Below are 15,530 nucleotides of genomic sequence, written 5' to 3' on the forward strand. Positions count from 1 at the left end.
TGGCTGAATCACAGTTGAGTACTACTATCGATTTGATGTATTTACTGCTGCAATAAATTTTCAAGTTGAAGACTTAATAGTAAATTCAAGGATAAGGCAGTCGAAATTTTTTAGATTAGTTGTACTTTGGAACCTAAATAAAACTTTAAGCTTCTAATGTTGATCACATCTATTGACTTGCTAAGAAATTCTATCCTCTTGATTTTGATACATAAGATTTGCACCGCTTGAGAATGCAATTGGATCACTATAAAATTGATGTTGTTGACCATGAAAGATTTTAGAATTTATCAACTATTTTTTAATTATGTCAAAAATTAGTTGAAACAAATAAATTAGGAAACTACAATTTAATTGACATATAATTTTTTTCTCATTATAGTTTATATATTATAACTATATCATTTACTTTTATATTAAATCTAATATTTTTTTTAATTAGTATGTTGATTTATCTTGTTTTAACTCTTTTCATCTCTACAGTAACAACAAAATGAGCATTTTCAGCTATAAAACTTGAAGAAGAGTTTTTAACAAATTCTATAGTCGTTTACATTGAACGGGAGTTGGTTGAAAATATTGATAATGATATAATAATTAATGAGTTTGATTCTAAGAAGAATTGAAGAGCACGACTTTAATAATATTTTTTTCTATGCTTTTGAATGTATTGAATATTAAATATTTTTATTTCTACATGTTTTTGAAAATTTAATATTCACATACTTTTATATTTTATTTATATTTTTGAATTAATTAATTTTTAATATCAATTATAGTTTATGGTCAACCCAGATAACTTTGAATCATGGCTATGCCCTTGTTATTAACTAATGATGGAATTAAGTATTCCGTCGTTGATCATCGTTGACTACAACGGAATACTCGATTCTGTCATTGGTTAACAACGAGATTTCATCCCGTCGTAAATTTCGTCACTATTATGTTGTGTTTTTTTTTTTTAGTGTTGGGCCGTTTAAGATGAGGAAATTATGTTATTGTTCTAATGGGTTATTGATGGTGGAGTTTAAAAACAAAAAACACATTCCTTAGATAGTTCTCAAAACAAACCGGGCGGCCTTTGAATTTTGCCCATATATTCTCATTCCAAAATCTAATATAAATCAATATTGTTTTATTTGTCACAATTCAAAAGAAACATAGCAGTATAGCACTATTTCATGATGGATTGTGTCTCAGATCGTCAATTCAATATGGAGCTGAGCATACAGATTGCAATGGAACCTCAACAGTTTGAAAGATAACGCCAGGTAGAAATCATGATAGAAACTTATGCACCATTAAGAAGATTGATCGAGAAATCCTACCTGAAAATTTTGAAATCCTTTTTTTTCCCCCACACAGTGATGAATAATTATCTATTTGAATTTATATTTTAAAAATAAAAGTTAAAATTAACTATCTAGTAGCATCCTCAGGCATAAAGTAGTTATCACATGCTTTTTGATGCAAAGAAAAATATTAATTAAAGAAAAAATTAAAGGAAAAAAAAAAAACGAATTCCTGATTAGAGTTTCTTTAACATTCTGGAATGGCCATTGATATGCTTAAAAATAGTTTAAGAGGTTTGTTAAGCAAGAGACCACTTAGCCAATTAAAAATTTATCTTTTGTCTTTAAATTGTAATTATTGATCAACAATCAGTTTGGATTTTCGTGGTTGGATTTCTTAAATTTGCTGACGTTCGAACTCCACCGCCAATTCGACCAGCGCCGCAAATCTATTTCCACAAATTCGAATCCAACGACGAGTTTCCCGCTTGCGGCCGCCGTCAAACCGCCACCTTCTTTTGCTCCGGTCGGGCATTCACACTCCACGTGTCAGTTCTCTATTCGGCCTTCGAGTGCCCCCTCTCTTAATCCGCACATTTCTTATAGCATGATGATCTAATGATGAAGATTTAGTCGGTCCTGGTCGGCAATTTATTAACATCAATCGATCGATCCATCCGCAGAGAAAAATAGTGTGGATCGATGCCCATAAATAGCTCAAAGTCTCCCTCTTCCAACTCCACAGTACTCTACTGAAGCTTGTTTGATAGTCAATCGATCATATTCATGGCGAAGGACATTGAGGGGGCGGAAGAGAGCGCCAAGGACTACACCGACCCACCGCCGGCGCCGCTGATCGACACAGAGGAGCTCACCAAGTGGTCGCTCTACCGCGCCGTCATCGCGGAGTTCATCGCCACCCTGCTCTTCCTCTACGTCACCGTCCTCACCGTCATCGGGTACAAGCACCAGTCCGACCCCGGACTCAACTCCACCGACGCGGGATGCAACGGCGTCGGCGTACTCGGGATCGCCTGGGCCTTCGGCGGCATGATCTTCATCCTCGTCTACTGCACCGCCGGCATCTCCGGTGATCCACCCATCAATTACTTACTCTGCTTCTAACGAAATCACAAATGACCCGCTCAAATTGAAAATTGAAAATTGAAAATTGAAAATTGAAAATTGAAATTATTCCTCTCTGGAATTAATCCGTTTGCAGGCGGGCATATAAATCCGGCGGTGACGTTCGGGCTGTTTCTGGCGAGGAAGGTGTCGCTGGTGAGGGCGCTGCTGTACATCGTGGCGCAGTGCCTGGGGGCCATCTGCGGGGTGGGGCTGGTGAAGGGGTTCCAGCGGGCGTTCTACGTGCGCTACGGAGGCGGCGCCAACGAGCTCAACGACGGGTACTCCAAGGGAACTGGCCTCGCCGCCGAGATCATCGGCACCTTCGTCCTCGTCTACACCGTCTTCTCCGCCACCGACCCCAAGCGCAACGCCCGAGACTCCCACGTCCCGGTTTTGGCTCCGCTTCCCATCGGGTTCGCAGTGTTCATGGTGCACCTGGCGACGATTCCGATCACCGGCACGGGCATCAACCCGGCGAGGAGTTTCGGAGCCGCGGTCATCTACAACCAGGACAAGGCTTGGGATGACCAGGTAATTAATAATAATTAATTGAATAAAAAAATTGTAATGGTAAAAAAAAAGTTACAAATAACGACGTGGAATATTATTTGGAATGTGGCAGTGGATCTTCTGGGTGGGGCCATTCATTGGGGCTGCGATCGCAGCGGCATATCACCAGTACGTCTTGAGGGCGAGCGGCGCCAAGGCATCGGGTTCCTTTCGCAGCAACGCTTGAGATCGTTATCTACTGTAGCCATTGTGAAGGGTCGACAATGGAAAATAATGAAAAATGTGGACGAAAACGAACAACATTCTCCGTTTCACTTTCAACTGCATCAAGTTAGCAGACAATGTTCCAAGATTCAACAGTTGTTTTCTGATTAAATAATTCATGGATGGGGAAACAAAAATTCCAAAAAGACAAACGGTTGGCGAGAATGGGAATCACACAGAATACGATCTCTTTTATTTAGAGAAGTGGCGTGCGTCATCTTTGTACTAGGACAATTAATAACGAGAGGAGACCTAGCTAAACTACTGGAGAACTATATTAATAGGACAATACTAAACAAGAATATGACCAGTTAGAATAAAACTCTTTATATTTATATTTTAATTGATATACATTAATTAAAATTATATGTAATAATAAAATACATTATATCACATTCTAACTGGCCAGAACCATTGAAATTTACCGATATTAATAATCAACATAGACATGATTGTGGACAATTAATGCACGTGATTTCTTTATCAATTAAAAACAAAAATTAAAAATAAAATAAATTTAAGTATTTATAGAGTATTGTAATATGTTTAGGGGATATATTTATGCATTAGGAATTTATATAAATAACTATTGATTTTTTTAATTAAAATTTTAAAAAAATAATTTTAAAAAAAAGTCGGATATGCTGCTGCGCGCGCACAGTCACACACTATGCGGCGCACAGCATATCACGACTATATATATATATACTATGCGGCCCACAGCATATCACGACTATATATATATATATATATATATATAATCAAATATTACTTAGTAAAATTAATAACTAATTATCTTGATTATTGAATAGGATAAGTATTTTAAGATTCATTATAAACATTTGTAAAATTTTACTTCATATACACTTTTACTTGACTAAAATTCACATTAATCCTCTTATATCAAGATTCTTTTTCTCTGGATCTTCTTCGTAATAATATTTAAATTCTGGGAGATGTTCAAGTTTCAAGCTGTAATAATTGGTGTAAAAATTGGCATAAGTCCTCTCGTGTCCCTTTACCAGTCATTTTCGCTCGTCCTACATCTTTGGCACTGCCTCAACAAAGATGAAGATCCTTTCTTCCAACACCTTAGTTCAACCAGGAGAAAACTTTTTTTTTAACTCATTTAAATATTTTTTTCAATCATCAAAATATAATGACAATAAAAGATTTGGAGAGAACAAGACGCAAGCACACTGCTTATGCAAATAAAAAAAACTGCAAATATTATGAAATGAAAACATTATGCACTTCTTAAGCTTAATTTCCAGCGCAGACATTGGATTTTTGCCGTGTAAAACTTCAGCAAACATAGATTCAGGTCGACATTCAAGAGTTCAACAAAGAAATACCAAATGATAGCATTAATGACATTAACATCATGCCAGAAAAAACACCATTCATATTGAAGCAACTAACAAAGCCTGCTTTGCGAATTGATTAAAATGTTCAATTTAACTCACTACCATCCTCGGTTGCTTAGGTAGACAACTAGCTTCCCCAGTGTCATGTCTATCCCTTTGTTCCACATGTGAGCAAATTCAGAAGAAATATTTTTCCCAAGCATGTTCTCTATAGGCTGCAAGGAGCAAGGAGCAAGGATCGCAGATCACTAACATAAACTGTGTAAACATGCAAGACATAAAGCGGCTAAAGCCTATTTGAGGGTCTAAGTGGAAAAAAAAATAGACCTTTAACATTGATTAAAAAACAATTTCCTCGACCTTTTTCATTCAAAACCAACAAACATTCGGACTTTGGACCGAAAACAGTGCGGTTAAAAAAAATAAACAATTAAAATATAATTTTTTTTAAAAAATAAATTTTTATATAAAATTAAATTTTCTGACTTTGATGCAAAATTATTAATTAATTTTTCATATTTAAATTTTAATAACCTAATTTAAAGAAGTATAAGCTTTATGGTATTAAATAGAGTATTATTATTTGATATAATAATACACCTCAAGGAGATAATAAGTGTACAATTCATTTAGCTGAAAACAAGTATATTCAGAATTGTTTAAAAAATGAAAAAATATAAAAGTACGCCTAATTAATTAAATGCAAGAAGGAGAGAACAATACAAAAAGGAACAAAATTGAGGAAATAAGAACAATGAAATGGGACAACAATAGAAAAAATCATACTCCTGTCCTCAACTCATCATCATTCATGATACACAAAAAGCAAATAAATAAAAATACATGTACAAAATGAAAAAACTCAATACAATCCCTAGAAAATGAATATCGCAACGAGACCAAATCAGTCAATTATCATTTATCAAGAACTAAATAAAAGTCATTTTAGGCATAGAGCAAAAGGAAAACTAAATCATATTTTTCATCCCTTAAACTAGAATAGTTGTAAATGATAGAATGGAAACAAAGGGGAAATGGAAAAATTTGTTACTGTAAATACATCTAAATAAAAGTTAAACTTAATGTCTTTCAAGGAAACGAAATGGTATAAGTATCTAACCCGTTATTGCTAAAAAGTAATAAAATCCTCCATTTTGATCAAACACAATATGGACGAATGCATCAACATTCGAACTTAATCAAGCAAGGAGCATAGTAGCACCAACAGGATCAATGTGACAGTGTTAGGTGCAATTTCTCTTCCCTAATCTCAACGAACGAGAGAATCACAAAGAAGGGGAGTTGGAAAAGAGGGAGACAGGAAACTCGAAAAAAATTAGCATTTTTATTTTGCATTGTAAGAATAAGATAAAAAAATTTCTTATTGATCAAAGGAGAAAACGTCACCAACAAAAGAGAAACGTAACAAGAGAAGGCTAGTGTTGAGAGATATTTAAGAGGAATAGATTAGATTTTATATAATAACTTACATAATTAAAAATATATTTAAAATGTTAAAAAAAAAACTCTTGGAATCATAATGAGAAAATCAAAGCTTTGACTAGAGCATGAGATCGTGCAAATTTTTTATCATGTGGGCTCTACTCTTTTCCATTGTCTTAAAAATATATACATAAAAATATATTTAATATATTAAAAATAATGACCTGAATTTTAGAGAATGAGATCGTGCAAATCTTTTATCATATGAGTTCTATATTCTTTTCCATTCTCTTAAAAAAAATATACATAAAAATATATTTAATATATTAAAAATAATTAGCCCCAATAAAAATTAGGGCCCTGACAGTATAATACACGACTTGTTATTAACGTCTATCATGCATAAACAACACAAATTTTAGGGTATATATATACTTTATGCCATCATCCTAGACAGCCTATCAAACAGCTCATTTTTAGTTTCCAAAATTCTGCTTGCGAATTCTAGTTTAACCTGAATGGAAAGGGAAATCATTAGCAATTCCATTGATTTGTTGTTGAATAAATTTAGTTCCTCGCCAGTTATGTACAAAAATATTAATTTAAGGCGCATGCTCAAGGAAGGATAAAAGCATTGAGAAGCCATCCCAGCTAAAAATAGCAGTGGTGGTTTGATTGAAGAATAAAAACATACCATAATGAATATTGTAGGTACCTTAATAGCAGAGAGCAGCAAAAATTCTTAGGCCAAATATTGAAGCACAAGTCCATCATGTGCAGGCACATGTTTATATTAGGAAACTGTGATCAACCAGTTCCAATCTTTCTCAAAAATAGATGATTAACTTTCCACGCCATGTAAATTGAAATTTTTGTGGACAACAATGAAAGGTTGACCTATTTTTCATATGACCTGGGCTAATTCCGACTGGTAGGAAGAGTACCTCTCATGGACACTGCAGACATTCACATTAACAATCAAGAAAGCTAGTACAGAACTACAGTAGGACAAGAATAATCATGAACATGAGTGAGACCTCCAAACCAAGTTTTATTCTGGTGTTAACTTTGTGTCTTGTGTTTACTTTCTTTATTTCCATTGTGATTATCCTTGACACAATCAAACACATAAGCAGACTCATATTATTCATTATTTTTATTTTTATGAGAGGTTGAATCAATGGCTCACTTTCTATTCACCTCTTTCACTCTAGTCAAATCATCTATGTCAAATCTATAAAATAATGTTTCAAGTTCAACCATATTATTTTGATGCTTCAACAATATAGTTTGAGTTTGGTGTTATGCATTACTGATATAAGCAACAGGTGTGGAAGAACTTAAAAATAGTGCATATAGAGCTCGTGGATCTTGTTGACTCAACGGGCTTGAATTGTGTTTAGCTTAATGTCTCCTTAACCTAAACAAGTGATAGAGCTTTGGAGGAGCTCAGAGGTCTCTAGGGTATCAAATATTGGGTGGTTGTTGTTGTGAATATGAACATCATGTGCTCGATGACTTGGGGACCTAAAATGAATGGCGGAGCTTTGGAGGATCTTGAACAACCCCAAGGCATAGAGCATTAGTCAAGTGGCATAGAGGAAGCTTGAGGAGCTTGGTGTATCTGATCGCTCGATGACGTGGATCAAAAGAGCTAAAACCTCTCAGGCATGAGTCACAAGAGATAATGGGAGGGAGTATAACCTTGGGGCTTTTGCTTTGGGGAAAATATTATTATAAATGATATGTTTAGCTAGGTAGCGGTAGGCTACATAATAGGTTGTCCCTGTACCCATATCTAAATTTAGATTCTTCTTTGACAAAAATCTCCACGTTCTCATTTAGCAAAAAGAAAAAAAATATATATATGCTCGTGTTGGATACTTGTACTTGAGTCTGAGTGACAGAAGTTTTTACCTATTGACTTAGTTCATCAGAAATGTGTTAGCTTCGACAAGTTAATTCCATACTCCATAGTGTACCTGAATTAAGCCCCATTCACACTATTGATCACCATTAAGTACAAGTGTTTTCCATCGCATGGCTCTAGGATTAGTGGGTAATTATACCCACATCACCCATCATACAAGACCAGGGAAGGCATTTTAAGTGTTCAACTGAAGCCCTTGCGGGAATTGATCTAGCAACTCCAATTGAATGCCCTAGCAGCTTGTTTGAAACTATTAAATTTGATCAACTTGAAATTTATATAACTAATGGAGTACCCAATTGTGTTAAATATACAAAAGATGGTGATTAACATCATCTTACCTCAGATTGTGATTTAAACATTTGGTCAAATTTCTGTTTGACAACTCTTAGGATTTTGTGAGATTTAAAACTCTACAAATAACATCAAATATTTCTGTTACAATTCTAAACGTATGAAATGGAATTCCAATTCTCATTTCCTAATAAAAATCCAAACATAAAAAAATGGCAAATAACTCTGTTCTATTGTAGAACTGGAACAAGCCATAGAAGGTCCTTATAACAACTCCCTGGACTTAGTTTGCCACTCGGCAAGGATTCAAATCACGGTACTCAGAACCAAGATCAATTGCAAGACTAGTAGGTTTGTGATCCAAGATGTAGAGCAATTAAATAAAGACATGAGCTCCAGGATAATAAATTGCCTTTAAATTTCTCGAATAAACAGATATATAATCAAGGAACGAAGTCAAACCTACCTCATGATGAACAGGATTGTCGTAAGCAATCGATCTGTGTACAGCCTTTCGATTCTCGAGAACGACCAAAGCCGTGAAGGTTGCTCCTAAGGCCGCGCCAAGAAGACGCTCCTGCAGACACATACACCTCCATCAAGCAAAAGGCTCACGAACAAAATGCAAGAGATGCGGACTTGGATCGATAAAGCGCAGGGAAGAAGAGAGAACAACAAAGCGAAGAAAGAGAGAGGAAATTTGTTGAACTTCACCTGAGTAACAATGCTGATCATGATTGCCGCCGACGATTCCGAAGATTGCAATTGCGAATGGAGAAGAGATGATAAACTGCGGCGGCGAAGCCCCAATTCTCCGATTGTATCGAACCGGCCTGGGTTAATGGGTCAGGCTGTTTCCCGGATTTGTCCACACCTCGGCTCCCTGTTGGAGAAATTGGTCGGATCTGATGTTGGAACCAGTTCACGAACTAAGTCGGGTCGGATTTTAAACTCATAGTCGACTGAATCGGATCCGATTTGAGTAACGGGTAGCCCCTACTCACCTGACCTGGCCTATGTCAATTTCTCGTTAGCGATGGAAAGTGCAAATTGTGCTGCCCGTAAAGGTACGTGGCATGCTGTTCTATCCATCCCGTCCACCTTCTAAAACCTGCGCAAGTCTACCATTGTTCCCAATCGTCGCCGTCCAATTTAGTATCAACGATCAGATTGTCTTTCTCGCCTTTTAAAACCTACTAACTGTGATCCCGTTCTATTGCCCATGTGTCAACAATGAATCTGACTCAATACACGTGGTAAAATACTAATGGCCAAAGCCTCAGTGCCTACGTTGCTCCTGCCAATAGATAATCACCGTGTGTCAAAGCCGGGTCAACTGAGTCAGCTAAGTCTGTTTCCTTTCATGCGTTACGGACGGTGCCGTAATACTCTTCCCGAACCCAACCACACTGACTGTATTCCTCCCTCTCCTCTCCTCTCCTCTCGTTCTCTGACCCGAGAAGAAACATGGCGACTCGAGAACTGCTTCTCGTCCTCGCGATCTCGTCTCTCCTACTCTTCCAAGCTGTCCTCGCCTCTCCCTCCGCTTACGTTGGCCAGGGAGACTCCGATCTGGACCACGATGAGGAGGACCTCAGCTTCCTCGAGGAGGACGACGACGGATCCGACGGTGCTCATCGGGATGATGCCTTCGAACAGCACTCCGACGAGTCGTATTCGGAGACCGAAGAGGAGGGTGAGTTAGATGGACACTACCCGGACGAAGGTTTTGACGGAACCGACCACGAAACGCACGAAGCCACGCCCGCGATCGATGAGACCGACATCGTGGTGCTCTCCGACGGCAACTTCAGCGAATTCGTGTCCAAGCACCGGCATGTGATGGTGGAGTTCTACGCACCGTGGTGCGGTCATTGCAAGGCCCTCGCGCCGGAGTACGCCGCCGCGGCCACGGCTCTCCGAGACGAGGACGTGGTTCTCGCCAAGGTGGATGCCACGGAGGAGAACGAGCTTGCGCAGCGCTTTGAGGTGCAGGGTTTCCCCACCGTAATTTTCCTCATCGATGGTGTCCACAAGGAATATACTGGGCAGAGGAATAAGTAAGTGTTTCGATATTGTCTTAGCCCTACCACTAGATCTGGGCTTGTCCGCCCCAATGCGCGCCGACCTACCGGATTGCTTTCAATAATTATTTTTTGCAAAAATATTCTGTCTCGTGATTTTTTAGTTACCCAATATCGCTTTTATTTCTATATTCCTATATATATTTCACTTCTCTTTGAGTATCATTTCTCATGCTCGTTTTCTGATAGAAGTTCCTGCTTTAGCTTTAATTCTCTGGTATAATAGCACAATATTAATCATGCTTATCGACCAGGGACGCAATTATCACCTGGATCAAGAAGAAGATCGGACCAGGTGTCCTAAATATAACTACTGTTGAGGAGGCAGAAAAGATCCTGACTTCTGAAAACAAACTTGTCTTGGGCTTTATTGACACGTTGGTGGTAATCCTATAATGCGTTTTGACTTCTGAGTTTTAGAGTCATTAACAACCTTCATCTTTAGTTAGTGCCCTTAGCCTTGTCTATTATTCGGACAATGGATGTTAAAGAGGATCAAATGCATATAATGTCTATGCTGCTTGAGTAAATATGTCATTATCTAAATGTACACTACTGTCGTTTATATTCTTGAGAATACATTGATGTAACATATCATCTTTTACCGCAAGGTTTTAGGAAACAATCTGCAAAACAGTTTTGTCAAGTACAACCACTTTTTTCAGATTAGCAAGTTTTATGTGCTATTAATTTCTATAGGGTGCTGAAAGTGAGGAGCTTTCTGCTGCTTCAAAACTCGAAGATGGTGTCAACTTTTACCAAACTTCCAATCCTGCTGTTGCAAAGCTTTTTCACATTGATCCCAACTCTAAACGTCCTTCTTTGGTGCTATTGAAGAAGGAGGAAGAAAAGATATCCTACTATGGTATGCTAATTTGTTTTTCTATTTGAAGGTTGTACATGTGAAATCAAGTGTAAGAGCTAGATCTTGACTCTTTTTTTTCAATTTATAATAGATGGTAAATTCAGAAAGTCAGAAATTGTTGATTTTGTATTCTCCAACAAGCTTCCTTTGGTGACTACATTTACAAGGGACTCTGCTCCAGAAATTTTTGAAAATCCTATCAAAAAGCAGGTTGACCTTAAAACACCATAACTAGTCTTATTTATTTCAACCAAATGTATTTTATTGACTGGAGTATGCCATTTTTACTCAGATTTTGCTGTTTTCTACCTCAAATGATACTAAGAAAGTGGTGCCAGCATTTCAGGAGGTTGCAAAATTCTTCAAGGGAAAGGTGGGTGATGGTACTTGATTTCTGCAGTTTCTGTTTGTTGCAAATTGTTGAGAAAGATTAGCATTCTTTCAATCAACTTTCATAATTTTTTTCTAATTGAGACAAATCAATTTGTCTATTCGTGCTGACTAAACAAATGACTATAATGAAAAGGAGTATAATATTCCAATAAATAAATTAAACTGTTGGCATATTGGTTGAAGTTCAGGCTTCCTATATGAATACTGAATTTAACAAGTCAATGTCAATGATAAGCCATGAAGAGATTTCTAAGTCTCTGCCCCAAGAAAGCTGGCATATTGTGTAATTGATTCTTTCCCAACTACTTGTTTGATTGATGATATTCTGACCTACGAATGCAGTTTTATCACTGTAATTTCTTAGTTTTTTTTCATCCATTTTTGAAATTATTGCTTTTGTTCTTTGATACAATGCCTAAGATTTAGGTGGGTTTGTGTACTAATCCATTTGTAGTATCTGATTGGTGAGTTTCTTTTATTTATTTATGTCTATAGCTCATCTTTGTATATGTGGAGATGGATGATGAGGACGTTGGCAAACCAGTGTCAGAATACTTTGGAGTAACTGAATCTCCACAGGTAATTGGCTCTCTTTTTTTATTCTTAACAGTCATGATCACCTCAATTTTACCCAAGGTGGTTCATTTGTCATCTTTTGTACCTTATGAATAACTTTGTTTTATGTCATGTCTAGGTTTTGGGATACTCGGGAAATGAAGATGCTAAGAAGTTCATCCTTGATGGTGAAATCAATCTTGATATTTTGAAGGTGAATGTCCTTATATTATGCCTGCATCCTAGACTACTACAATGATTTTCAGTAATTTTTAACTCGAATTACAGTGATATTTATATATCAATGTGCTAATTTTTGCATGTTGTGCTATCCATGAACTCTAAACAATATAGTCTATTTTCTTGACTTCAGAAATTTGCTGAGGATTTTGTGGAAGACAAACTCAAGCCCTTCTATAGGTCCGACCCAATCCCCCAGACTGTAAGCTCTGCAGTTTTCCACTTCAAGTTGTGTTTTTCTTTGCGAGAATGTTTCATATACAAGAAAATAAGTTTTTAATGATTGGCACAGAATGACGGAGATGTGAAAATTGTTGTTGGTAAGAACTTTGATGAGATTGTATTGGATGAGTCCAAGGATGTACTTCTTGAGGTAAATAATTCATCTATCTGAGGGATGTAAGCCATTATCATTTGTTTTTTCTTATTGATTCACATCTTATGCAGATCTATGCACCATGGTGTGGACATTGCCAAGCACTAGAACCAACATATAACAAGCTTGCCAAACATCTTCGAGAGATCGAGTCCCTAGTGATAGCAAAGATGGATGGTACCACAAATGAGCACCCTCGGGCCAAGGTCTTGAATTCAACTTGTGCTTAGTAATCCCTTCAAAGTCAAATTTCTAAATTAGTTTTAATTTTCAAGTGCCTGGTAAGTGCATGAGTTTCAATATGGATTTTTGGCTTGGCTAAGGTATGTCCAACATGTGAGCTCACTAAATATGGAAGCTAACTTAATCTATTTAACTGGTTGCAGAGTGATGGTTTCCCAACACTTCTCTTCTTCCCAGCTGGAAACAAGAGCTTTGAACCTGTAAGTTCTAACTTGATGTTGTAGATTTCTTCTCTCTCATCTCTTCCATTTCTTCATGAGCCTCGTATCACTCGAAGCATGACAATGACCTATTGTTCATTCTCGCAGATCACAGTTGACACAGATAGAACAGTCACGGCATTCTACAAGTTCATCAAGAAGCATGCAACAATCCCGTTCAAGCTCCAGAGGCCAGCATCAGCTGAAAAAGAAAACTCATCATCAACCATCGAAAACGAATCCTCCGTGTCAGCTAGCGAAGGAAGTGCCAGTGCTGACGTGAAAGATGAATTATAAATCTCTCAAGGTGTAACATTGATGCTGCAGCAGTCCCACCTTAGTAACATACCTGCAGTTTCCTGGTCTTGAGTTAAACATGTACTTGTAAAAGTAATCTTTTTTATCAGAGGAATAAACAAGTCTGGATGCGCTCCAGTGAAATAGGATGATTCATCAGAACTAATTTTCTCTTTCTGCCCAACTAATTTTGGCTTTAATTTATATATTTGTCCGTTTATTAAAGCACTCCTGCAATTTTTTGACCTTTTTTTTTTTGGTATGAAAGGTTGACATCAAGTAGAGAATGCAGTGCTAAACAAATTTCTCTTCGTTCTCTTGTTGTTCTACACTACTTTTTCCCTCATCTGTGTAGCTGTGCTTTTGTTTTAGATTAGTCGTACGTCTTCACTCCTTTACGTTGCATTATGACATATATAAGCAATTTATTTATCAGAAAAGCTTTTAATATTTCTAAGCCTTACCGCTCAGTACCCTCTTTAGGTTTTAAAAATCGAGTAATAACTCGAGCATCCTATCAACTCAGAAGGCTAATCTTGAGTTACTATTCGGAATACTCTCTATATTAACTTTGTACGTTATTATGATCTGTATTAAATGTCTAAACACCGTTTATTTTTAGTATTTATTTATGATGAGATTATAGATATGAGAGAAGGGGAATAGTGAAAAAGTCAAATTATTAATCATGTGCATTCATTATGTCTTCATCAATCATAGTCTCATTTAAATTTTAGAGGTAAAAATCTCTCATGATTAATGGTCTTATAATTAATAATCAATTATTGGTTCATTACTCTTTCGTAATAAATACATATCACATCATTAACAAGGAAGAGGAAAGGTTGAAGAGAGGAATGTATAAAAGGAGGGTAATAAAAAAGGAAAGAGGCATCATTTTTCTTCTCTCTAATTCTTGATGAACCTACGTATTGCTCATTACTCCTTCAAGTTAACTCTCTAACAAAGTCGCCAGCGAGTCCTCCTAGTAGAATCTCAAAGCACGATTAAATTGGTACCATTTGTAGGAACTTCCATACCTGAACTGAGATACTCATGGAGGACACTGGACATGTTACTCTAACGAAAACGGAGCTAGCAAAATTGTAGCGGATGTTGTGAAAGGCGCCTTAGAGTAATATCAAGTAAATCAAGTACAACAGCAGCATGTAAATCAAATGTCACAACTGCAAGCAACTACACCTTAGGAACAACTTCGTTTGACTATACCTCCCATACAAATGGGGTAGTCCCACTTATCCCGACCGACACCAACGCTGAACGGGGGATCAGGAGTTGGGCAGATTGGGGGTGCCCAATCGGCAGAATCGTCTGCCGAGAACACTCCAGTGAGCAACGCCGCCCGACCAAAGGCTCAAATGAAAGGTCGACAAGGAAACTCAGCTGTTTCACCTTTCAACCGCGATATCCTAGAAGATTCTTTGCCTCGTCATTATCAACCGCCTACTACTGGAGAATACCAGGGGACTACAGATCCAGAAGATCATATCTATAAGTTCGAAAGCATGTCGTAGCTGCACTAGTATTCAGATGAGGTAAAATGTAGAGTATTCTTAACTACTCTTGCAGGACCGGCACAAAGATAGTTCTCTTAATTCCCACCAAATTCTATTCACTCGTTTGAAGAATTTCGGACTATATTTCTACATCACTTTGCCAGCAATAGATGGTATTGTTGGTGCGGGTAGCACTAACGGTCTAACCCAGATTTTGATGAATGACAAATAGGTTAAGTTAGTTGTGTTGTTGTCTGACACTTTGATCAAGTGTGCAGGAAAAGTCCAGCTAGGTCGACGGGCTGACCGGATAGCTGGCGAGAAGTCCAAGCGGGTCGACGGGCTGACCGGACGCTTGGCGAGAAGTCCAGCTAGGTCGACGGGCTGACCGGACGCTTGGCGAGAAGTCCAGACGGGTCGACGGGCTGACCGGACGTCTGGCAGGTAAGTGAGGTAAGTCACTGGAGGGGAGTGACTGTGAGGACGCGTTCCCGGGAAGGGGACATTAGGCGTCGATCCGGCTTAGATCCAT

At 37.6% G+C, this 15,530-nt stretch overlaps 2 protein-coding genes across 2 annotated transcripts; both read left to right on the forward strand.

Annotated features, from left to right (window-relative positions):
- Positions 1–1,982: 1,982 nt before the first annotated feature.
- Positions 1,983–3,381, forward strand: LOC122052814 (probable aquaporin PIP2-2). Its single transcript, XM_042614523.1, has 3 exons — positions 1,983–2,382; positions 2,515–2,951; positions 3,043–3,381. Exons 1-3 carry the CDS (start codon positions 2,079–2,081, stop codon positions 3,154–3,156), a joined length of 855 nt encoding a protein of 284 aa, XP_042470457.1. The 5' UTR covers positions 1,983–2,078; the 3' UTR covers positions 3,157–3,381.
- Positions 3,382–9,600: 6,219 nt separating this feature from the next.
- LOC122052815 (protein disulfide isomerase-like 1-4) lies at positions 9,601–13,685 on the forward strand. The gene is made up of 12 exons (XM_042614525.1): positions 9,601–10,288; positions 10,567–10,696; positions 11,012–11,177; positions 11,269–11,387; positions 11,470–11,550; positions 12,066–12,149; positions 12,265–12,339; positions 12,499–12,567; positions 12,658–12,738; positions 12,813–12,947; positions 13,128–13,184; positions 13,293–13,685. The coding sequence occupies exons 1-12, from the start codon at positions 9,696–9,698 to the stop codon at positions 13,479–13,481; spliced, it is 1,779 nt and encodes a 592-aa protein (XP_042470459.1). The 5' UTR covers positions 9,601–9,695; the 3' UTR covers positions 13,482–13,685.
- The last annotated feature ends 1,845 nt before the right edge of the window (positions 13,686–15,530 follow it).

This window comes from Zingiber officinale, chromosome 3A (genome assembly GCF_018446385.1).
Source record: "Zingiber officinale cultivar Zhangliang chromosome 3A, Zo_v1.1, whole genome shotgun sequence".
Taxonomy (NCBI): domain Eukaryota; kingdom Viridiplantae; phylum Streptophyta; class Magnoliopsida; order Zingiberales; family Zingiberaceae; genus Zingiber; species Zingiber officinale.